Source organism: Scomber scombrus, chromosome 7, assembly GCF_963691925.1.
Source record: "Scomber scombrus chromosome 7, fScoSco1.1, whole genome shotgun sequence".
Lineage (NCBI taxonomy): Eukaryota > Metazoa > Chordata > Actinopteri > Scombriformes > Scombridae > Scomber > Scomber scombrus.
This window is the reverse complement of record NC_084976.1, coordinates 20,469,963-20,494,651: the sequence shown is the minus strand read 5'-3', so window position 1 is coordinate 20,494,651 and position 24,689 is coordinate 20,469,963. Positions and strand designations below refer to the sequence as shown.

The window sequence follows — 24,689 nt, the reverse complement described above, 5'->3', positions numbered from 1 at the left end:
CACACACACACACACACAGACACACACACACACACACACACACACACACACACACACACAATCTGATAGTGGGACCCCAGGGAGGAGGATGGGGGGAGGCTGAAGCCTCTAGAGCGCCATCAATCACTCCACTGTCAGAGTGAGAGGGAGCGGCAGGGAGGGATGGAGGAAGGGAGGGTTGGGGTATGGGGGTTACTAAGACAGATAAAAAGAGGGAATAGAGGAATAGTAAAAAAGAAAAAAACGGTAAAGAAAAGGAGTGAAGAAGAAGTGAAAGAGTGAAGGGAACGAAGGTGAGAGACAGACAGGAATAAATGGATTAGAAATAGGATGTTAACTTTGGGTGAAGACGGTGGGAGGAGGATGGAGGGATGGAGAATGTGTGTATAATGGGTCATTGCAGGGACAATTCTGAGGTCTCCAAACCCGTTCAGTATCCCTCTATGGCTCGGCCCTCCTATATCTAGTGCAGCCTCAGGCCTGGAGCACAAACTGGCTCTAATTCATATAATCCATCATATTCCTCTTCTTATAGCGGGGACAGAGCAAGGCTCGGTGATGGACCCACCAAGTGTTATACACAGTCTGACTACAAGACTCTATTCTACAAGGTGAGAGATTTAAAATCCAGTGTAGTGTATAGGTGTGTGTGTGTGTGTGTGTGCAGGTGTAGCCCCATGAGGAGTTTCAGGATTATAAACAGTGGGTCTAGCAGTGTGGGGACTAGAGAGGTTGAGGTTTTGTATAAGAAGCAGCAGGGGCTAAAACACACTCACACTGTTGGCTACCATGGGACCAGCGCCATCTCACAGGCACACGCCTCCTACACCTTTACAACACCTATTCCTCTCCTGTCCAAATACCTCTGTATCGTTCCTCTTCCTCTGGCCCCTCCGCCCCGCCATCCCTCTCTTACACCATTCCCCTCCTCTCTATATCATCTCAGCAGCCCATAGGGAGCTGAGCTTGTCTAGACAGACACCGCTCTCTCCCACGGCCCTACCAAGGTTGAAGCTCAAGTCTTTTTCTTCACTCCTCTCAACCCCCTCTTCTTCGTCTTCATCTCCTGGCAGAAGAGCAGAGTGGAGGGTCTACCAGGGGGGACTAGTGGCCTTCATCGCTGGCTTGAGAAGCAACGATGCCACTTTAGACTAAACTTTTCACATACACTGACAAAGCAGGCTGTGGTGTTGGATTAGCCTTCATATTTTCCACATTAAAAAACAGATAAATGGGAGTACTTCAGTTACGGGAACTGCTGTCTTTTTTGCAGCCCACCCATCACATCTTTCACCTCAGCCTGTTCTTGGCCTGCCTGTTTTCCTTCAAACCCTCTCATCATCACCTCAGTCTTTTTTTTTTCATGCGACCTTCCCCTTTTCTTTCTCTCATTCAAACTTTCTCCTCTCCTCCGCTGTCTCTCTTTCTCTCTCAGACCTGCTGGTCAGCAGCAGCTGTGACATCACTGGCCACTGTTCTCTGCCCGGATTGGACATTCGGCCACGTTGCCAGGCAACAGCAGTGAAAGGTCTCAGTGTGAGCGTGTGTGTGACGTGCGTGTGTTTGTGTGTGTTTATGTCTGTTTATAGCTACGTGAGTGAAAGGTGTGTGAGCGATTTTCCTTGCCTTGCCCTTTATCTGTGCATGAAGAATGATCAGAACAGATCTACTTCTATGCTTTATCTCAGATCAAAGCATGTAGATGATTGGGCTGCTTCGCCACTCTCCTCCACCACAGAAGAAGAGGAATGTGTGTGCATTGCGTTAATGAAAAAGAAAGATGGTACGAGCATGCGCGCGTGTCAGTCTCTGCACTTGTGTCGAACCAAATAAATGTGTATGTTTGTGTTGAATACGAGTATATGTCTGTATGTTGTGCGTGTATGTGCGTCTAAATATGTGTGTGTGTGTGTTTGTGTGTAAGCCCCCGGGAGCGGGTGGTTATTGTATCTGACACAGCAGCTCTTTCTCGCGCCTCATATTTCTGGGCCGATCGATTCCTCTGACTCCCGACAAGACAATAATCGCACCTCCCTCTCTCACTCCATCACTACCATTATTACTGACCTCCCCAGGGAACGAACAGGGTGGAGGGAGGGAGAGAGGGATGAGGAAGGAGGGAAGGATGGAAGGAGGGAGGGTGAGGAATGAGAGGGGGACATGGAGTTGACAAAATGAGCCTATGATGATGAAAAAGCAAAAAGGGACAATGTTGAAAGTGAGACAGGAGGAGTTGGCCTGGAAAAGGGACATCAGAGGGGAAGAAAGGGAAAGAGACAGATAGACATAGAGAAGGAGAGAGATTGAGAGAGGGGAAGAGAAGGTGAGAGTGAGGTGGTTGAGATAAGGTGATGGAAGGATGAGGTCTTAGGGAGAAAAGAGAACAGGAAAAATCGGGATGTGACATCCTAGTGAGGTGATAGAGTGAACGAAAGAATGAGAAAAAGCAAAAGCATAACAGGAAAGGACAGGAAAGAGGCCGAGGCATGGTAAAAAAAAAAAGAAGAAAAAAATAAAAGCAAGCAATATAGATCACGACTAGAAAAGAAAGGAGGACACAAGTGAAGGAGTGCAGAGAGATGGAGGGCCGAACGGAGGGACAATAACGGAGAGAATTAGTGGAGAAGAGATGAAGGATTTGCACTATCTTCTTCTAATAAAGGAGAGAATGAGAGACAGGGACCAGGGAGGGAGATAGAGAAGGAGGGGTGGGGTGGGGGTTAGACTGAGGTGAAAGAGGGAGAGACAGAGAAATATATAGGAACACACTCAAGCTCACACACAAAAACACACACACACAGACACACACGCACATAAAGCAATGGATGTAACGCTGTGGAGGTCAGCGCTCAGAAATATTATTAAATTGACAAGAGTACAATAGTTGATTGGCAGGCTGACTCCTGCACTGCCATTCAGTGGAGAAGAATGGACACAGGGACGGACACACACACACACACACACACACGCACACAAAATGCATGCACGAACAATCAACACAGCATGTAGAGATATAGAGAAACACACACACACACCCTCATGTCGTCTTTTGTGTGTCCGTGGCTGCCTGTGTGAGCCTGTCACTGCTGCGTCTATGCTTTGAATCCAGATTACAATTACAGTAATTGGCTCTCAATTCGAGGGATTGCTGTTTGACCCCCTCACCTCTCTCTCTTTTCTCTGTCTCTCTCTTTCGCTCGCTCCCTCACCCACAATTTTGCCTCTTCCTCTACCTAACCCCCTCCTCTACCTCCTCCTCCTCCTCCTCCTCGTCCCCCTCATCAATATTCCTCCGCCTCCTACCTGTATGGCTACATCCATCTTTCTGGGTGCAATCCCTCCCTCCTTCTCTCTACCTTATCCCTATTCTCCCCCCTCTCCACACACACACACACACACACACACACACACACACACACACACACACACACACACACACACACACACACACACACACACACACACACACACACACACACTTTATCCCCAGCTCTACAACTATCTTTCCTTTCCTTCCTGTTTTCCATCCATTCTACTCCCTGGCTATTCGACTTCTTTCCCCCTTTTGCCACTTTTCCTCCCTCATTTCCCCCCTTTCTACTTTTTCTTTCACATAGTTGGGGGGAAAACTGAGAATCTATTGTATACTTTATTCATGCTGTATTTATTATGGAGAGATAGCTGTTCAGCGACACAGCCAGGGGGATATATCTTGCATTTGGGGAAAGAGGTGAAAGAGCGATAGATAAAAAGAAGGAGGTAAGAAAGGGGGTGATAGAGGTGGTGGTGATGGTGATGGTGTGTTGGGGAGATGGTGGTGAAGCAAGCGAGAAGGAGGAGGGGGGGTTAGGAAATTGGTCTGGCTAGCGGAACAGCTTTTCACCTCTCTCTCTCTCTCTCTTTCTCTCTCTCCCTCTCTTTCTCTCTCCCTCTCTCTATTCTGCTTTGTATTCTGCAGAGATGACAGGGGGAAAGCTTTATTGCTCCGAGTTTGTATCGATCGGGGCCCCTCTGAGGGGGGAGGCCGGGGGACGCGCTGAGCAGGCCCTTTCTCAACGACCGCAGCTCCAACAACCCCCACCACCACCACCACCAACCTCCCCTCCCCTCTCCTGCTAACCTCCACACACACACACACTCCCCCACCATACCACTCCTCCCTCCAAACCCTCCTCTTGCTCGCTAGCTCGCTCTGAAATTCAAATTCAAGGCTCTTATTCTCAAAGGTTAGGAGAGGGAGAACACGAGAAAGCAAGAGAGAAAGAGAGACAGAGAGGTTGAATGAAAGAGAGATGGAAGCGTCTGGCTTCTTCCCTTGACTGACGCCCTGAATGGAGCTGGGATCTGATAAGCAGAGCCCACAAACACAAACAAGGGAAGAAATAGAGAAATAAAGGAGAGCAACAAAAAAAATAGCCAGGAGGAATATATCAGCCCCGTCCTCTTTCTTTCTTCCTCATCTTTCCATCTCGTTTTCTTTCTCACTAACTCCCACCTCCCCCTTCTGTCCTCCTCCCTAATGTATCTTCATATTTTTCCGAGGTGAGAATGATTTTGTTGACAGGTGAAGAATGAGTCGGGTCCGAGCATGCATAAACCCCTCTGCTTCTGTTCTCGTTAGAGGGACATGAGGAGACCTGGGATCCACTGAGAGACAGAAAGAGCCCATGTGGATCTCACTACATGCTACGTTTAACTATTTCAATGTAGGAATAAATCAAAAATAAAAATTCTCACACTGGTTTACAGTGAAAAACTCTCCACAAAGCAGGGACGAAAATCAGGGAGTTAAAATAACAAATCACCCAGCTTCAGGCTTCTTTTCTGTTTGACAAGCATTAAATGAAAAGGGGGCAAGACCCAACGTCAAAGCCAACTGACCAAACACTTGACTCATACATGGAAGTGTCCACACACACACACACAGTGCCTATTTATCCGTTAATCGCATGCACAGCGCTGCAGTGAGGCTGGGGAGAGGAACAGATTGTCCATCAAGGGGTTACAGGGTTCAAGTCCATGACCAGAGGGCTAAAGGAAGGTTAGGGGGTTGTAGGTTCAACTCCCAAGGGGAGAAGAGGATCCCTGCTGTCTCCCATCCGACCCCAATCCCCCACCCCACCCAAACCTCCTCCAGGACAATATACCCCTTTTGCTTCATCCCCCTCCACTTGTCTTTTCTCTCTTCCATCCCGCTGCTGGCCCTTTTAAGCCCTGCTTAGTCTGATCACACACGTGTAAACCTGAGCCTAGCCTCCAGACTCTCACAAAGTCTCTGATGTACACATGCGTGCACACATGCTGGCCTGCTCATAAACAAACACAAAAAAACACACACACATTCACATGCAATCATACAGATAACACACTCACTGATGCACAAACATATTCATAAAACTCCAATACACTCTTACAATTCAAATACAAATGATTTGCTCTCGCTATCTTCTGTTTTCCCATATTACAGCAAATCATTTTATTTCGACCTACATCATGATTGAAACTGTTTCTACCCGTTTCCAACTCCATCTCACTTACTCCTCTTGTGGAAAAGACCAAACAGAAACACGGCATTGCCTCAGCTATCAGCTACAGCAGATGTGAGTGGATATGAGATATTTGTGTAAACATTGGATACATATACTGTATATATATTGTCATTGATATTGCTTGTGTGGTTTACGCACAGCTCCAGATTGAGTTCAATGATAGAGTATACATCAGAGACTAGTGCTGGATGTTCCACGTCTGATTCATAGAAGAATAGACATACACACATCCATGTGCACGCACACACACAAACTACAATAACCTGCAGGCCTATAACCTGCCTTGTTGGCTGGATGAGTGGATGCATTATTAAACACACAGGATTTCATATGTAGAGACAGAATATGAATGCTGCACTGGGTGCAACTGTGGACCTACGCTTGTTCACACCAATCTCTCCACTTTTACATTTCCTTTAACTTTAGAACACTTAATATTTACTTGATATGTTATTTACTTGATATTATTATTCTGTTTCACCATACTGAGATTTCTACCACTGCTACTTCTGTCTACTTTGTGTGAATGTTTTGCATGTCTAAGAGCGATTTATCCCTTTTGAATCCTGACTTTTTCCTCATCAGGATCGAGAGTGTGAGGATAGAAGTTGAACAGGTCATTAAGGCCTCTCTGACACATTTGGGATTTTGGCCTATAGCAATAAAATTAACTTGACTTGTTCTGCTCTGTTAAAGGCAATATCTAAACAGCTGTACATGGTCATACGACAGACTGTTATGTGAGCATCATTGGTGTTACATTTCCATTAACAGCAGATAAAATCTGGATGGGAAAAATGGATCAACCAGAATATGGATTGGAGCCTCCTATCGGTCAAGTAAGTTTGTCTTGATGTCACAAATGACAGCAAGGAGTGATGATAATCTGATTATGACAGGTCACAGGCCAGATGGCGAACGTATAACATCATCTTCCTGATGATCCTAAGTCCGAGTCATCATGGAAGCCACGGTAACCAAGCAAAAATCACTGGATCCCACTGATTAACCAAAAGGCCCGCACACGAGGAGCGGTCGAACAGCAACTAAACCACAACACGAGCGCTGTGTGTGTTTACATCTGTAGGGCGGGCGGGCCGGGCCCTGGCTCTCACGGTAATCGATGAACGAGGGAGGAAAGGGAGGTAGCGGGCGAGGAAGGGATGTGTGTGTGTGGGGGAGGTCGGGTGGGAGAAAATCGGTAAAGAAAGCAGGTTATCTCCCGTCATTAGGGGAGGGGGAATCCCTGTCTGGAGGGTGGGGAGGGCGGGGCGGGTGAGGAGGGGTGAGGGAAGACTGGGGTTCATTGATAAAAAGGGAGGGAGAAGGGGAGAAGGGGAGACTATGTTTGGCATCGGGAGAGAGCAGACAATTATCTGTATTGATTAGAGCGGCCCAGTACTGTGAAGACTGAGAAAACTATGACTGGATCAATAGAGAGAGAGTGAGAGAGAGAGAGTGGGAGAGAGAGTGGGAGAGAGAGGGAGGGAGTTAGAGGATAGACAGACCAATAGAGAGAAACAAATGACAGAGATAAAAGATACATATAATGACAAACATAAAGAGATGGAAACATAGTTTATGGTGCAAAGCGAAGTCAAAGACCTAAGGTGGCATAGACTGTGAGAGGGGAGAAGGGGGGTGGGGGGTGAGTCAATGAAAGCACAAGGAGGTACATTACATTGTTGATGTCATTACTCTTTATCATTGATTTGTCAGCACAACCACAGAGTTCATTCAACAAGCCCACCAATGCCCTCCCATCACCACAGCACACAGCTAAGCAGAGAGAGAGAAAGAGAAACTGAGAAAGACATTAACTAAATACACACTGGGTGACCACAATCTGCCCATTGAGACTGGAGGATGCTGACAAACCTGGCAACCCAGAGAAAACTGACAGTGCCAGTCAGAGGCAGACAGAGCACCACTGCAGCCTGAACAAAGAAGAAACGAGTTTTTTACTGAAATTAAACTTAAACTCTGGGAGTTTTACCAAGACAGATCCAGTATTTACTTGGGAGAATATGCCCACAGACACAGAAAAATATGTCACAGACTAAGAGAAAACAACACATAAAACTGCACTTTACGCTCACAAAATGTCCTGCATATTCTTACCGAAGCTAAAATAATAACAAGTTGACTTATTGATTAGTTGATCGACAGAAAAAAATAAATTGGCAACAATTTTGAAAAATCCAGTTCAGTCATTTATCAAGCAAAACACTCTAACTTCTCAAATATGAGGATGTGATACTTTTTCCTGTTTTATATTGTTGTCAATTGAATATGTGTGGGTTTTGGATTGTTGGTTCGACAAACCAGTTGTTTAAAGAACTGACATTTTACAGATTACTTAGAAACAAAACTAGTAAATTAATCAATTATCTAAACAATTGCTAGTTGCATCCATATAGTTCTCAACATTACTTTCAGTTAATCTACATCTTATCTTATTATACTATACATTTTATTAGTCTTTATTCTTTCAATTACTTGTTTTCTTTCATTACAGTATACTGTGTGCTACAGCAATGTAACTGTGTGTAGTTGTGTAGTATACGTAGTGTATGTTGTATAGCGTATTATATATTGTGCGGTAATGTGCAAAATATTTGTTATCTTTTTTCTTATATTAAACTTATATTGTAAATCTTGTAAAACATGCTTTTGGCATTACTGTACTTTAATATTCCAGTAAAGCAAATTTGAATTTGAAATTTAGAGGCAAAAAGGATTTGAGATATCTGTGTGTGTGTGTGTGTGTGTGTGTGTGTGTGTGTGTGTGTGTGTGTGTGTGTGTGTGTGTGTGTGTGTGTGTGTGTGGCAGGGGGAGCTTTGAAAATATCAGGAGGGAGGCGGTGCTCAGGTAGGGGGTCTTGCTGTGGGGCCTCTTTTTGTCCGGGATAAAAACCAAAATGGTGGAATAAGGGTGGAACAAAAGGCACACGGGGGGAAACAGGAGAGTGACAACCTGTGCTGAGTAAAAACATCCTGCTGGCACACACATGCGCGTGCGGATACACACTCCGACACGCACACGCATTAATCCCTAATCAGGCCCCACTGAGTGTGTGTGCGAGTACCCACTCACTACACTTCCGGTTGAAACTTACATTTCTTGGACTCCTTGGCCCCATTACCCAGGCAACCTGAACTCACACCACTCACCACACACACACACACACACACACACACACACACACACACACACACACACACACACACACACACACACACACACACACACACACACACACACACACACACACACACACACACACACAGGGGACCGCATCTGTCATTCCTTAGTTTATTGAACATTACACGATGATAGAATTCAGCCTCCTACTCTCCCGATGTCTTTTGACACCAAAGAGGAACGTATTGTCAGAAAAGGTTTATACAAAAGCAAACAAATAAATGAAAAAAACATAAACTCTGAATGGGGGAGCCGGGCTGGATATTGAGGAAACCTTTGGTAAGGGCAGAAAATGTCAGGTTTGACAAATGACCTTTTAAACATGGAGCAGATGTAGAGAGTCATGTACACTGTGGACAGAGGGCAGCTCAACTGTCTGTCTCTTAACAGCTAGTGAAAAGATAAGCGTCACTGTTCCATATTGTTAAAATAAAAACACTCACATTACTACAAGTTTAAATCAAAATCTGAAACAAACCAAAGTGATTCCTAGATAGGAAGTGAATTTTATACTTGCGGGAAAACAGTGGAAAAGCAGTTTCAGCTTTGTAATAAAGCCACAGAGGGTGTAAAAAATGGTTTGAGATGGGGTTGAAATAGAAAAAAAGGAGAAACATATAAAAACTGAAAAAAGAACAAACTAGGAGTAAGCAGGAAGGAAAGAAATATGTGACAAAGACTGAGCGGGAGGGAGAGCAGGACATGAATTACAGGTGTAGAGTTATGCATGCATGACATCACTGGACCCCTCCTCCAGCCCTTGGGACTGGGCACCTTGGAAACGGTCGCTAAGGGAACAGAGTACTGAGAGAGAGGGAGAGAGAGAGAGAGAGAGAGAGAGAGAGAGAGAGAGAGAGAGAGAGAGAGAGAGAGAGAGAGAGAGAGAGGGGTGGACAAGATGGTTGAAAAAAATTCAAGAGCTATAAGACAGACAGCTAAAGAAACAGTGAACAGTAAGAAAAAGGAAGAAAACAAAGCAAAGTCATGTGATCAGAAAAAAATGTTCATCCCCCAACAAACCAGCGTTTTCCTTCCTCATGTCCCGTTCAGAAATGGGCCACCTCTGCTCATAAAGGGTAAAAAAGCAAGCTCCATCATGGCTAAAGCCTGCATTGTCCTCCTCCCCCATATACTGTGACCTCTCATCCACTCCAGTCATTTAGAGAGGAGAGATTTAGTGCAGCACCGATGCAGCATGATGGTAAAAACCAGCACATGATAGAGAGGTAGAGGTGGCCTCAAGTCTCCAGTTTAACACATAGAGAATGTTGATGGAAAAACATGTTGATGGACAAAGAGAAGCTGGTCTAGTGAAATGTTGGCTGTTAATGTATATGGGTTCTTGGGGGTCATTTTAGAACAAGAAGCTAGAAGCTCAGTAAGTGGAATGAGAAACTGAAGTTAATACACAACATCCACTTTGGTCTTCTGAGGCATCAGAGTAACAAACACACATGCCTGCACCCACAGGAAAGATCTTCTGTGCCATTCTGACCTCGGCAAACTCTCCTCATCCCTGTAGACGATGCAATGTCCACACTCGTCCACACACACACACACACACACACACACACACACACACACACACACACACACACACACACACACACACGCGCACACACAGTGGCTGAATGGCTGCACTTTGCCTGCCTCTGTCTTCTCCTCTGACCAGGAAACCAGTCATTCCCAGCTCCCAACTTCAAAGCCTGATCGACATTACTGCATACTATCAACACATCAAATAACTGAAGCTGCAACAAAACCAAAAATATATGTTTTGCATCAACAAAGCATTGCAGAGTTTATGCACATAACAAACACCTATATTTTGCATGCAGCATATTTGCGAAGCAGCATCATATACATATCAAAGGCTTAGTTTTGGCATGCAGTATGGATTTGGTATGGATGCATAATACGTGATCAATATCTATTACTGAATAAAACATGCTGCTGGCTTTTGACAGGCCGATTTGAAATGGAGATGCTATGCTAATACAAAAGGCTTCGGTGAGATTGGCCCTGAACCCTCCACATACCAGCAGTTCACATTTAGATGCTCTCACCTGCACTCTCCATAATGCATGAGCTGCCTGAATATACTGTATATCACCCCCTGCAATGGCTCACTCACACACACACATCCACATGCACAACAATGAATGATCACACCGGTGTGTGCACAAGGATAGAGTGCGCATACACACAAGACAGTTACGCACACCTACATGCTGGCACATAGTCCAACATAGCTGAACACAAAACAACCTAAAGACACAGATTCCATGGTGAGAATCTGATACCTTACATGTAGAAAATAAAGAAATACAGCAAGAAAAAAAATGCCTATTTTGTCTCAGGAAAAAAGAAAGAAAGCTATAAGAAAAACAAAACTTTGCTGTAATTTAGAAGTAACATTTGGCAACCTTCAATGATCTATTTTCTATTTACTGTCAGAATTTCGCAGGCAGAAAACGACATAACTCCTTTAAAAGCTTTGATTGCTATGAAACATGTAGGGAGCTACATCCAGTAAAAAAAACCCAAAAAGGAAGAAAAAAACCAGATAAAAACACAGTTTGTCTTCTTTGATCGAGCAGTGTGAGACACACAGGCAGTGCTTAATCAAAACACTGGTAAGCCATCCTGAACTTCTAGGCTTTCAGCAGCAGGAAAAAGGGTCAGGGTTGCTGAACAACTCAGTGTGAACTGGTCTGGAGTTTGTGTGTGTGCATGCGTGAGTGCTTGCGTGTGCATGGGTGTGGGTCTGCTGTTTCTTTGCGAGAGACCATGTCAGCGGTGTCTGTGGGCTGCCAATTAACACACACACACACACACACACACACACACACACACACACACACACACACACACACACACACACACACACACACACACACACACACGCACACATGTGCAGCTTTTTTGAGAGGTAGAGTCAGCTGAAGCAACAAATGAGGAATAGAGAGTTAGAAAAGTAAAGACAGCTGCCCAGTAGATGTTACAGCAGGGGATATTATGATTTACATTACATTACATTATTATGATAGGGAATATATACATTTACAGGGCAGTATGTCTGTTTTAGAAGACAACTGAATTTACTTAGTGCTTCTCCTCTCTCTGTCTCACTGCCCCTGCTGGTCTTTAACCTTGGCCTCTGGTGCTTCTGCCTATCGCAATAAAGTCACCCCTCCTCCTCTTTACCTCTCCCTCCCTCCCTCTCTCTCTCTCTCACCCTCCCTCTTTTCTTCCACCACCTCCTCCTCTCTGTCTCTCTCTGTCCCCCCGGCACCACTGTTGTCTGTTGTCCACTGTTCCACTCATTCATAGTAAACACTATTGATTTTCAGCAGGGAAAATAAAAAAAGGCCATGAATTTTAATGCCCCTATCTGTCCCCTTCTCCATCTCTTCCTATCCCCCCTGCTTCTCTCTTCCCTTCACCCTCCCTCCACCACCACCACTACCTCCACCCCTTCTTTCCTGAGGGGAGGATAAAGAGATGGGGATTGTATGTGTGTGTGTGTATGTGTGTTGTATGTGTGAGTGTAAGGTGGCAGTACGGAGAAGAAGGCAGGAGAAGGGGGGGGGGGGGGGGGGGGGGGGGGTTTGCATTTCTCATTTCCCAGCTGTGCCTCTCTCACACAACTGCTCCCCTCACCCCCTACACCTCTCTTTTCCCCTGTCCTATCCTTCTCTCTTCCTCCGTCCTTCTCCACGTCCCTCTGTCGCTCTCCTCTCCTCTTCAAACCGGCTTTGACTCTGGGGAGAGGTACCAAACGGAGCTCCCACACACACACAGAGCTGATTGTCACACACAGATAGGGGCTGTCCCATTCTGCTGGTGTGCACGCTCTTAAACAATCATATTGCACACACACCAAAAGTGATATAACCACCCTTCGGTCAAGGCAACGCATAGGCAACAAAACAAACATCTACATATAGATGTTCTGATTTACAGAAACACATACCAAGGCACAATGAATGAAACCAAACCATTCAACCTTTTTTTTTTTTTTAAGTTTTTTTCCGGCATAGACGCCTTTATTTTCGCAGTAGACAGACATGAAACAGGGGGGTGTGAGATGCAGCACAGGACCTCCGGCCGGGATTCGATCCGGGGTCGGCTGCGTATATGACATGCGCTCTAACCACTCGACCACCTGCGCGCCCCATTCAACATTACTGCATTTCAACAGCAGCTCAGTCGAGTATTTAAATTTCCTTCCTTCTTCTTTCCAATGACTTCCTGCTCCATCCTCGCTCTTGCTCCTCTGTCTTGTTGCATTTATCTACCTTCAACCCCCCCTCCTCCTTTCTTTTCTCTATGTCCCTTGCCCGGCCTTTCTCTCTTCTACTCTGTGTATTGATTTTGCTATAAGCGGTGTCCCGGTTGCGACAGGTTAGCGCAGACAGACAAAGGCAGACTTCATCAACCAGCGTTAAACACAGGAGCCACGTCCTCAATAATCACTCCATCACACAAAAGAAGACGAGAGAAAGAGAGAGAGAGGGAAAGAGCGGAGAAGAGCATGTATTGATGAATTGCGAGGAGCAGAAAAGAAGGGAAAACAGGGTGTCGGAGTATTTTCAAGGTTGTGTTTTGGTTCTGTTTCATTTGTATGAAACACAGGGAAATATTCCATAGCGTGGATTAAGGACCGGTTTATTCACGAATAAACACACAAGAACAAACATAGCCTAAAACTTAAAACCCATTATCCCTGTTCTCTATTTCTCTTTATTGCATGTGTCCTTTCTTCTGATAAACACTTTTCCACAAACTAAAACTGCTTTTTAAAATGTTAAAGTACTTTTCTTGGCACATGTATAAGTATGAGGGATACTTCATGTTCATTGCAACACCGACTCTAATTAGTATCTTTTAATTTTTTTGGCTGGAGCCAAAGGAGGAATTTTTTTTTACTAACCTCATTAAAACAGCGAGTGTATAGACTTTGTTGGACTTCTTTTTTTTTTTTTAACAGTCTGAATTTAGTGTATGTGCATATGTGTGTGTGTGTATTCATGTGCATGAATGTGAACGTGTGCTTGTATCCGTGTGTGTACGCAGACAGTTTTCATCTCCACTTAATCTCCCGCTCCTAATTCAGAGTGTACATCGAGCCGCCTAATAGGATGTGACTGGAGCGCCTGCTGCAGCGCTAGCTAGCTAGCCGCTAATGAGAGGGCCGCCACAGCCGGAGAATCAAAGCGCTTCATCAGCACTCCTAATTACTGTAAACCTCGTTAGCTGGCTGGAGAGCTAACATCTGCTCTCGCTAACAAAGTACATCCAGATATAACACGGACCTAGCCTGGTGTGTTCAAGTGAGAATCAGAGACTGTGCTGCTACCACACCCAGTGATTTCATTGTTCTGGTCTGTGTTGCAATTGTAATGACAGCAGAGGAGGTTTGTAGCTATTCAGGTTGAAATGAAAAGCAAGGGAAAAGCTACCAGTCCAAGTTCAATACTATTTACATTGTAACAACAATCAATACACATTTTCCCGTTAACTGGGGTTACGGAGGGGTGTTGGAAAGCTCATCTGTGATGTTCTATAGTAGCACACTGAGGTCTGAGGGTGCTAATGTTGCCCATCTATGAAGCAGCAGGTGTGTGGACAGCAGGTTTCCGTGTAGTTCTGTCTGTTTGCCCGCTCACCCCCTCTCTATCACTGATCAAAGCACTTCCTTTCAAAAAACCCCACCCGCCCCCAACCACCTTCTGCTGTTCCTCTCTTCCTCCTCCACCTCTCCTGGCCTCCCCCTCCTTCCCCCATCATAATTTGACTGATGATTACACTTGTCACTCAAGGCAGCATGTGGCCAATTAGGAGAAGGGGTGATGGTGAGGGGAGGGGCGAGCAGGTTGCGATGAGGAGGGGGGTAGGCGGCAGGAAATTTGGGTTACAACTTTGAGTCGCTTGTTCCACTCAGGTAGCCTTTTTATCTCTTAGCTGTGATAGAAACAAATATTCGTTTTTGTTCAATTTTCCTTAAAAGACTGGAGAAACATCAAGAAGCGGCTCTTTCTTCCCCTATCTCCGATGCTATGGCCTTGTCTTACACTCTCTTGGCCACTTCAGTGTCTCTCCATGTTCCAGGGTAATCACAGACTCATTTAGAGTCACTTTTGTACACTACCTCTGACTGGTGGTTAAGAGTGCGACCGCAGACGAAGCTTTTATGGGACTTAATGTGTCCTACAGACACTTTGGCAACCAGGCTGCTGCTGCCAAAGATGCAAGGAGAGAGACAGAGGAAAGAAGGAAGGGAGGGAGGGAGGGAGGGAGGGTGAGGGAGAGAGAGAGAACAGGACATATGAGGCCAACAGCCATGGCGACTTAACCAGGCTGAAAAAAGGGGGAACGAAAGAGGATGAAAGAGGAGGGAGGGAGAGGGATGTACACAACAAAATGGACAGAACATGGGAGCGTCAAAAGAAAGGGGAGAGAGAGGTCACTTAGTCACTCCTTCGGCACCCCCTACTCTGCACCTCCTCCCTTGTCCCCTTTACAAGCAGACAAAGGGACAGAGGGGTACAGCCCTTGTACAGATGAGGGAGGGGTTTACGCCCTCTGTCATTCCCCCGTTTCCTCGGCCCCCACAGACAATCAGGGAATATGGTTGTATGGATACATGCAGGTAGAAGAAAGTTTGAAGAAAATTTGCATTTTTCATCAAAGTCTTTTAGCTGATACAACTCCAGTGTGTTACTGGAGGTGTATCAGCTAAAAGACAAAGACAAAACAATGCTAATTTGACAGGAACACACCAGGAATTTGACAGGGAAAAAAATCAAATGGAATGTTTTACAAATCTAAAATCAATAACTGCGGCAGGACGTCAGTATCACACGAGTAATTCTTTGTTAACTGAAGTATTTTTAATATCCTGCCACTTGCTTTTATAAGCAACGAGAAAAAGACTGGGAGTATGCACTTATAAAAGAACGGCAGAGTAAGAGAGATTGCACAAGGGAATGAGAGGGAGAAGAGGTGGTGGAGTACAAAGAACAGAGCGCTCCTGCCGAGAGAAGGATGGAGAGCAGGAAGGATAGAGGGGATAAAGAAAAGGGAAAATGCCGAGAAGAGAAAGAGAGGAGGGAGATTAAACATGCATTCAACTCTCTCAAAGGGCTGAGCTGGTTTTGGAGAGTCTCCGCTCTTTGTGTGTGTGTGTGTGAGCTGTATGTGTGTATGCGTGTGCAGTCCAGAGGGTGCATTTGCGTTGATGTGACATTGCTTACACCAGACATGTTGGCTGCCTCCGCCTCAAAACCCGATCGGTAAGCACTCTCATCCACCCTCCCTCTGAAGGACAGCAGTGGAACCCCAAAGGTTAATAGGACCCCTTCATTACCATAAATCTTATCAGCTAAATGAAATGGAGAGAAGGACCCCTGATTTAGTTGTCCGCTCTGCCGGGCTAAGGGGAGACACCCAATCAAACCCCTGGATTTTATTGCTCTTTTTTATTATCTAAATGTACTGGTACATGAGCGGGGTGGCAGAGGTGACAGCCTGCAGCAATCAACAACAAAAAAAGACAGCTGCTGGTGAAAACACATTGTTGGCCTGTTTACGAGACCACAGTCATCTTGGCAAATAGACTCACCAGACCTTGCATACTTTTGCTATGAAGAAATGCACAAAGCTTTGGGTCCTCTGACCAGGGGAATGCTCATGAGCTTTTGCACTGATGTAAGAATAAATCAGGCAATCTTGGGAGAAAAATGGCACTAAATCAGCTAATCAAGTGTTCAATATGGTCAGCAGGAGTTCAAAGTCTTGTTTTGACTGCGTTGTTTGATGTGGGTGATTGGTGGCATGTGGCGAAGCCCACTCCAATCCTGATCACAGCCAGGCCACCAGTGACTGAGTGTCCACATACACTCAAGAGTACAACAGGATGTCCCCCATGTGGAGGTCAAGTATGCTTCAGTTCCTTGTATGTACATCATCTATATGTTACTGAAGGAGAAAAAGGGAGAGGCGACAAGAAACACAGAAAGAAAGGTATAAATCGATACCCAGAGTGGAGTCAGGTGGTCTATATGTGTTTATTCCTGCTGATGTGTTGATTAACTGCCCGCAGACACACACACACACATCCACACACACACTCACACACATCCACATATGCACACACTGCCATTTATCCCTCTCTGTGTGTGTTCTCCAGGTGATAGGTCTGATTAAGTGGCCCGCTCACCCGGCCTCTGATTAGGACTAATGCTGGGCTGTATTTCATTGGACACAGCGACCAACTGAAAAAAATTATTCCTGAGTGGGAGTACGTGTGTGTGTTAATCCAATGACATAGTGTGCAGGAAAAATTGGACAGCCTGTAAATGCTACTCATTCTGCTCTTTAGATGAATATGTTTGCACAATTTGATTTTTTTTTGCTGTGTGTGCTGTAAGTGTCTTTGTTGGCACATTCATATTAAAAAACATTTGTGTAAAGGTCATTGTTTGGGGGCCTGTGTGAGATTGTATATATATGTATGTGTGTGTGTGTGTGGTAATGGTTATTAATACGCTAATGGTTGATGAGGATGTAGTGTATGTGTGTGTATGTGTGTGTGTGTATGTGTTTGTGTCATGGTCTGTCCTGTTCCCCGGGAGAAACTCAATACCACTCACTGCTGCTAATGAGCTGTGGGACCTCATCAGCATTAATACTACATTAGTCTCAACCAACACACATATCCCTGCACACACACACACACACACACACACACACACACACACACACACACACACACACACACACACACACACACACACCATAACCATATACTATATATAAATACAAGCTACTGACGCATATGCCCACCTGTGCAAATCCATAAAAAGGTAAACAGTTAATAGGATTAAAAGGAATTTTCAAACCCAGCTGTAACACAAATAGCACAGCAGTACTAATGTTATTATTACACACTTACAGTCTGGATTTGTTTGGATTAATCCAGAACCACATAACAGATTTAATTTCAAAATGCTACATATCAATTTCAAAGAAAATGTTGTCACGTTAAGTGCATAATTAGGAGAAATTATGCTAGAATCGTCATAAACAAGCCTTTTCTGTTGCCAGATGATGACTTTCAATCATTTTCTTGCAGCAGGTCTCTGGAGCAGATTTTCAAATGCTGTTAGTCTTATTACATAAACACATCAGTTAAACACAAGACGTCACTGCTAGGGCTCCTTTGGGCCTCGTCACATTGTCAAACTGTGTCGGGGGGCATCTACGTGATCCTAATATACGTAAATAGCCGGACCGATAGCCCATTAGCTCCTGAAGCATACTGCCATCAGACTGCTGTATTCAGGACCCTGTGGCTGGCTCATATACTGCAATCTAATTCTACTACCACAGGGAGAGGAGAGGAGAGAGAGAATTGTATTGTGACAGAGAGCGGGTGGGAGTGGGAGGGAAAGGGAGAAGAAGAGGAGAGAGAGAGCTACAGAGAAGGAGAGAGGTAGCTTAATGCAATAAAGAATGTAGTATTGACATCTTTCTCGTGTCTATTGATTCCCCATTATGTTGCTAACAAACCCAGGTTGACATTTTGTCATTTGCAATCATGTTAACACTGCGACTTGCACGCTCCCCTCCACAAACCGATCTATACCTACACACACAGTTTGCACGTGTGCTCATGCTGGTGCACACATACACACACAGACAGAACAAATGGGTAAGCACATGCATGGTCTCACATCATGTAGAAATCGAAGACATGTAGCAGTGCCCTGTACACATGTAGAAATGTCTTGAAGGTAGCCAGGAAGCACAGCCACAGAACTGTAGAGCTGGTGATTAATAGATAAAGACTGAACATTTTACTATGATACACTATGTGAAATAAACACATCAGATTGGCCCTTTGTGATCAGGAAATGTGGTTAGGAAGACAAAGTATATCAATATCTGTATGGTTAAATGTTTCTCTTTCTGAATGGCAGAGACAAAATAAAGCACATTATGAGACTCTACAATCTGAGGTGTGTTTGAGTATAAGTGAATGTGTGTATGTGAGAGAGATTTAGCCGCTATATGGTCGGAGATGGTGGTTAATGGTGTGTGACAGAAGGTGCATAGCAGAGATGAACTGAATGTAGGTGTGTGTGTAAGTGTGTGAGAGAGAGACAGAAGGAGAGAGCGAGAGAGAAAAAAGTAGTATCCAGTCTCCTTGATGTCCCATCAAATCATATCATATCATATCTATCCCTGTGCTGTGTGGGAAACCTGTGGTTTCTCCTCTATGTCCCATTAAACTTTCATACACCAGTTAATGCTGATGGCTTCTCAAACCACACACCACATACACACACAAATAGTTCACATAACAGTGGCCCTGACCTGTACCTTCACAGACACAATGCCATTAAAAATAGAACAAAACCTGGATCAGTTAGAGCAGTTTGCTATCCGGGTGGAAAACTGTCTAACATGCTTGTTTTATGCTATATGATGGTCCGTCTCTTTCATGACAATGTGTGTGTGTGTGCTAGTATGAGTGTGTGTGAGCCCCCACAGGGGTTGTGCATGAGTGCTTGAGGCCTGTTGTAACATGAAAGAGAATGAAAACACAGGGCGCAGAGAAGGGTCAGGTGTGGCTGAGTCAAACACTCCTGCTGCGACTTCTGACCCCGCATAGAGCTCCAACTCAAAAGAGTCAAGGAGTTGCTACCAGTCAAAGAGACAAGTTAACTGAGAGCTTGAGTCAAGAGCCCTACAACAACCCAGCAAACCTGCGTGAGTGTGTGTGTGTGTGTGGGGACGGGGGGGACGGGGGACGGGGGACGGGGGGGGGGGGGGGGGGGGGGGGGACACGGGACGGACAGATTAGATAAGAGCTCATGGGCACAGTGCCTAAACTAGACAACAAGTTACTGAAAACCCCTCTGTGGTATGTTGACTCTATCTCAATATTTCTGAGTAAAAACGTCCATGTGATGCTGTCCCTTGCTGTTTGCTGATGCACAACTCTTGTAGAACCAACAGCAGTCTTGTTTCAGTCCTGAGATGCTGAACCAACCCTGCCCCCTTTTAGTGACAAACCCTCTGAGTTTGAAAAGGACAGCAACTTGTACCCTGTTATCAAATGGAATAAAATCAGCATAGCATTGTGAACCACTGTTATCCCACCATCTAGGGAATCCAGCAGCCTGTGTACACATCCCATCAGTTTGCCTGCTTATTCAGATGCTGGCCCTGGCCCAGGACGCTGCAACATAATGGCTCATCCGTGGTTTACTCTCACCTCTCAAGCTCAAACTGGGTTTTCCTTTCCCTCCTCGTTTTTCACTCTGTCATCTACTCTTACTCTCACCCGCTTCTCTCTCTCTCCCTTTTTCTCTTTCCACATTTTTTTAATCTCATTTTGACATTCGCCATTTTTCAGCGTACAGAGCGAAAACTCCTCCTCCCCAGTCCCCGCTCCTTCGCCTCGTCCTCTCCGCTCTCCATCCCTCTCCCCTCTCTTCTGTGTGTATATCTCTAGAGATATAGTGGGTAACAAGTCCCCCTCGTCCCTTTACACTCTTTTTTTCCCCCCCTCCCCCTCTTTCACCTATCCCTTCACTGTCACACGCTGTGCACTGCTGACTGAGTATGTGGAGTGAAGGTGAAGCCTGGCATCTCTGAAATCAAATGGACTTGAACTGATTTGGAAATGAGAGGGGAGCAGTGCACTTGGGGGGGGGGGGGGGGGTTCCTGGCCCTTTAAGAGCCCATCCACTGGCTAAGGTGCACACTGGCCACATATATGCACCATTACGCACTGATACGCAAGTTCCTGTATGTACATTACTGAATAACTTTAATACTGAAATACGCCATAAATAACTGCCTGTTGACCTCAAGTGGCATTTTCCATCACCTCCTCATACGCCGCACTCTTTCAGTGAGCATACGGGCATGTAGGGCAGAACAACTGTTAGAGCCAGCTGATCTTCCCTCTTCAAGGGGCTGAGCAGCTGTTGCATGTCTGAGAAACAGTCGAAGCTGGACTGAGCGCTCTCACAACGACAGTCAGTGACACGCTGAAGCCGGCCTGGCTGCTCCCCACCATGCGTCCTTTTATTCCGCTTCAGTACAGATGAAACGCAGACGGCGCCCCAGCCGGCACCCTCCCCCCTCCCACTCCCTCTGCTCCTCCGCTCTCAACCGTGCAGCATGCAAGCAGCAACGGGACAGAGAGATGTAGTAACTGAAAGTCTATTTCCAGTGGTGTTTACAAAGATGCTAGTCGTGTCCCCTAACAGGCACGCAAGTCAGAGCAAAAGCAGCCACCGAGACAAATTACAGAGGCTCGGAAAAAGCTCTTAGGCGAGTCACTGACAAATATTTAGATGAATAAAACACAACCCCATAACAGTATGAAATGTAAAGAGGAAATAGTGGTGTTTTCTCTCTCTCTCTTCTCGTTCGTTCGTACTACTCCGAGCACCTACTCTCTCCTTCTATCTCCCCCTCTCCCTGCTTCCACCGGCCCAAGAATCGATCTCCGCAGGATCGATAAGTTGGCATGAATATTCCCTGCCTGCCGAGAGTCTAGTTGGGGAGAGACGGAGGCTGAGGCTCAGGCGCAGGCAGTGGAGGAGAGGGGAAGGACGGAGGCAGGAGAGAAAAATACTCGCAGAAGGGAACGTACAGGCGGCGTGGAAATTAACCAACACACGGGTGGAACAGTGGCGCATCGCTCCACAGACTGGACAGCAAAAAAAAGGACATTTTACGCAATTAATTTTCAACCAATCCGGAAATTCCAGCGCGCTCGGAAAAGCTTCTTTCGTTTTTAACAACCGTCCCACGAGTGTAAAGGACTCTGTTTAAGCCGTCAAAAGGAGCCGGAGGAGTGTGTGAGTGTGTGTAGGTGGGTGTGTGCTCCGACCGCTCTCCCCGCTGCAAGTGCATCGAGACCGAGCAAGGCGGGGCGGGTCTGCATGGCTGTGTCTGGCCGACATGGAGGAGGTGTAGCAGGGAGAAGAGAAAAATATCTTACCGGAGCTGGAGCGGAGAGCCAGAGGGGACTTGAGACGCCAGGCGTTGTTGAGGTCAGGGGCAGTTCTCTGAAACACGAACGGCACCGGCAAGGGAACAAACATGATCTTCCTCCGGCTTCTTGTTTTGATGCAAATAATCTAACAGAAGTACTGTAATGAGCTCTGTCCTCTTGTGAGTCTTCGGTATCTTCGTCCGTCTTCTTGGTAGACAGCTTTGGGGAAATATTTGGTATGGAGAGCTCACAACATTCGCCGTTAGGTGTGTACACATGTATCCCAGCTGCGCACTTGTATTTACATTTGTGGATGTCGACTGGTGGCCGGCATTAGATTTGGTGTAAATGTGCATAGAACATATATGTAGGGTGGTCCCTTGAGTGCAGCAGTTATCTTACAGTCCAGACTAACACACAGGCGGATGGAGGAGATCAGACCTCACTTATATAGGCAACAGGAAAAGTTGTGTTACAATTACGGGCCTATTGTAGTAGCTTTATTATCAAAGGCTGTGTGTCACCTGCTTTTCGTGGATGCACCTGCGTCTATCTGTTACCTTTGCACTGCTAAAGCGTTCTCCTTGAGTAAACATAGAGGCCCCCGGAGCTTCTTTTATCCTCTCACTCTTCACCAGTAATGTTTCCTATAGGTGTGAAAAGGCATGAGAACAGTCGCTAGCCTATACTCCTGTAGCATCACCGGCCGGGGTTAGCTTTGGTATTCGCTTTTAACACCACGATAAATGATGATACATAGAAACAGACAAGACAGCGTAAAAGGCCAGCGGAGTTAGAAAGTCTTATTTGGATTTCTCTGGTACTATTTGGTTTGATCTATTGTATTTGGTCTCTAGCTGCACGCGTCCCTCATCCCCTCTCCTTTGCATGAAGGCTATATATAAGACATTCACACGCTCGCGCGAAGCAGCGGATCGCGTCTCGAGCACATTTAAAAGAGCCTCATTAAAGGCGATCGTCAACAAATAAATAAACAAGTGGTGGAAAAGGCTTCACGGACACACACACAAACAACGCGCGCGCTTATTGGCCCTGACGCTCCTCCTCCCTCGCTCTCTGTCACAAGGCAGTAATTAAAACGCAATCAATCGATAGATAAATAAATAAATAAATAAATAAGGGAATAAATAAATAATTTTAAAAAAACACAACAACGGAAATAAGAAAGCGTATACACTCCGGTTATGGTCTCGCGTTTTATCGGAACACTTGCCTATCTCCGTCCATCCGCCTGTGTGTCTTTTTTGTCTGTCTGTTTGTCCCCGTTATTATTTGGGAACCCCAATAGCTCATTCGACCCGGCTCCCTCCAGGATTGTAGCGATCTGCCACTAGGCTGGCCGCAACATTGAGGCGAGAGAGGACCCGCTACTACTCACACATCACCACCCCACCCCCGCACCTCCCCTCCCTCCATCCCTCTCTCCCTCGCCTCCCTCTCTCCCTCCTTCCTCCCACCCACCCCCATCTCCCTCATTTTCACTACCGCTGCAAAAGGTATCCTGTATTGATTTCTGGATTTTTTCCCTCCTCTTAATAATACCGGCTATAATGATGCCAATGGTGATCAGTGCATTACTGCCGGCCTGCTTGGGAAGGGATGAAGACCTGATAAGAGAATCCATGGATACCTATAGGTGCTTAACGCTAATACTTACCAGGATACCGGGCATGCACACAATTAAGTTACTGCTTTTAATAAGCCTACTGAGCGGACGAGGCTGTATCATTAGGTTATTCACATCTAGGAAGACGAGAGCGACCACTGCTGTTCTAAGCATGAGAAATACATTTAGTTGTATATTTAAACTCTTGGCTCATGTATCTCCAGGACACATGTGCCTTGTGCATGAAGATTTTTTAGATTGGACATTTAAATAACTGATTAAAATGCACAAAACGTGCAAAAATAGAAAATATGCGAGAGAGTAAAGGTGTCAAGGGATGAGCTCCTTCATGATGGAGGTGATCACCACTCTCCTCTCCTCCCCCCTGCTCCCGGATCTTATTCCCTCCGTCCCGGCAACGCATGCCGGCCTCCCCCAGCATGCCTCCCCTCGTCTCCTGCCCTCTCCCTCCTCGGCACCAACATGTTACACGCTGTCAATTACAGGCCAGCATCAGTCAACGCCGGGCGCTTACACACCAGATTATTGTCGATATAGATTTTTAAATAGAAAAATCTATACCTTAAACATCGCAGTCAATACGGGCAAATCAATAGGAATGAGCGAGCTCTTGCAACTATAGGGCCTGAGAGCCCCATCCCGCAGGACTGTTTATACCTGCTCACTTAATGCTGCGGGTGATTAGGCTCGTTTTAATGGAAACTGAAAATAAAATAAACGATTTTCCTATCATCACCAGATTTGTCATTTTCTCAGTCATCAACAGACAGCCATATTGTCAGACAATGTGTGCTGCACACTAAACTGGCATATTCTTAATTATGAAAAATGTGTCTTCCCCTGTAGTAGACAACCAGGTTTTATTGTCCTTCTCCCTCCGCTTCACGTATGACAGATGACATCCGCAGGTCCAATGAGGAAGAGGAGGGGAATGGAGCAAGAGGAGGAGAGAGAAGTGAGGAAGAGGAGAAGGAAGGAAGAGAGACAGAGATGAAGGGAAGGGAGGAAGAAGAGGAAAGAAGGAAAGCAGAAGGAGGAAGAGTAAGGAGAGGAGTAAGGTGGGAAAGCACTGAGAAAGATGGGGAGGAAGGAAGGAGAGGCAAAAAGAGGAGAGAGGAGAAAGAAGGAGGGAAGCGAGAAGTGACTAGTTGTCCTTCAAAGACCCCCTTCTCTCCATAGAGGGAGCCATGCGCGCCCCCTTTCCCTCCTCCCTACACTCCTTCCAGACAAAAGCAATTATTTCTTGTAGAATGTAGTGTGGTT

At 45.7% G+C, this 24,689-nt stretch overlaps 1 protein-coding gene across 1 annotated transcript in view; it reads right to left on the bottom strand.

Moving 5' to 3' along the window:
• The window catches only part of pou2f2b (POU class 2 homeobox 2b), a 37,980-nt gene extending 16,093 nt beyond the window's left edge, over positions 1 to 21,887 (bottom strand). Inside the window, exon 1 of the mRNA XM_062421779.1 lies at positions 21,785 to 21,887. Coding sequence (XP_062277763.1) covers positions 21,785 to 21,887 — 103 coding nt within the window. The remainder of the gene's footprint in view (positions 1 to 21,784) is intronic.
• Between the last annotated feature and the right edge of the window lie 2,802 nt (positions 21,888 to 24,689).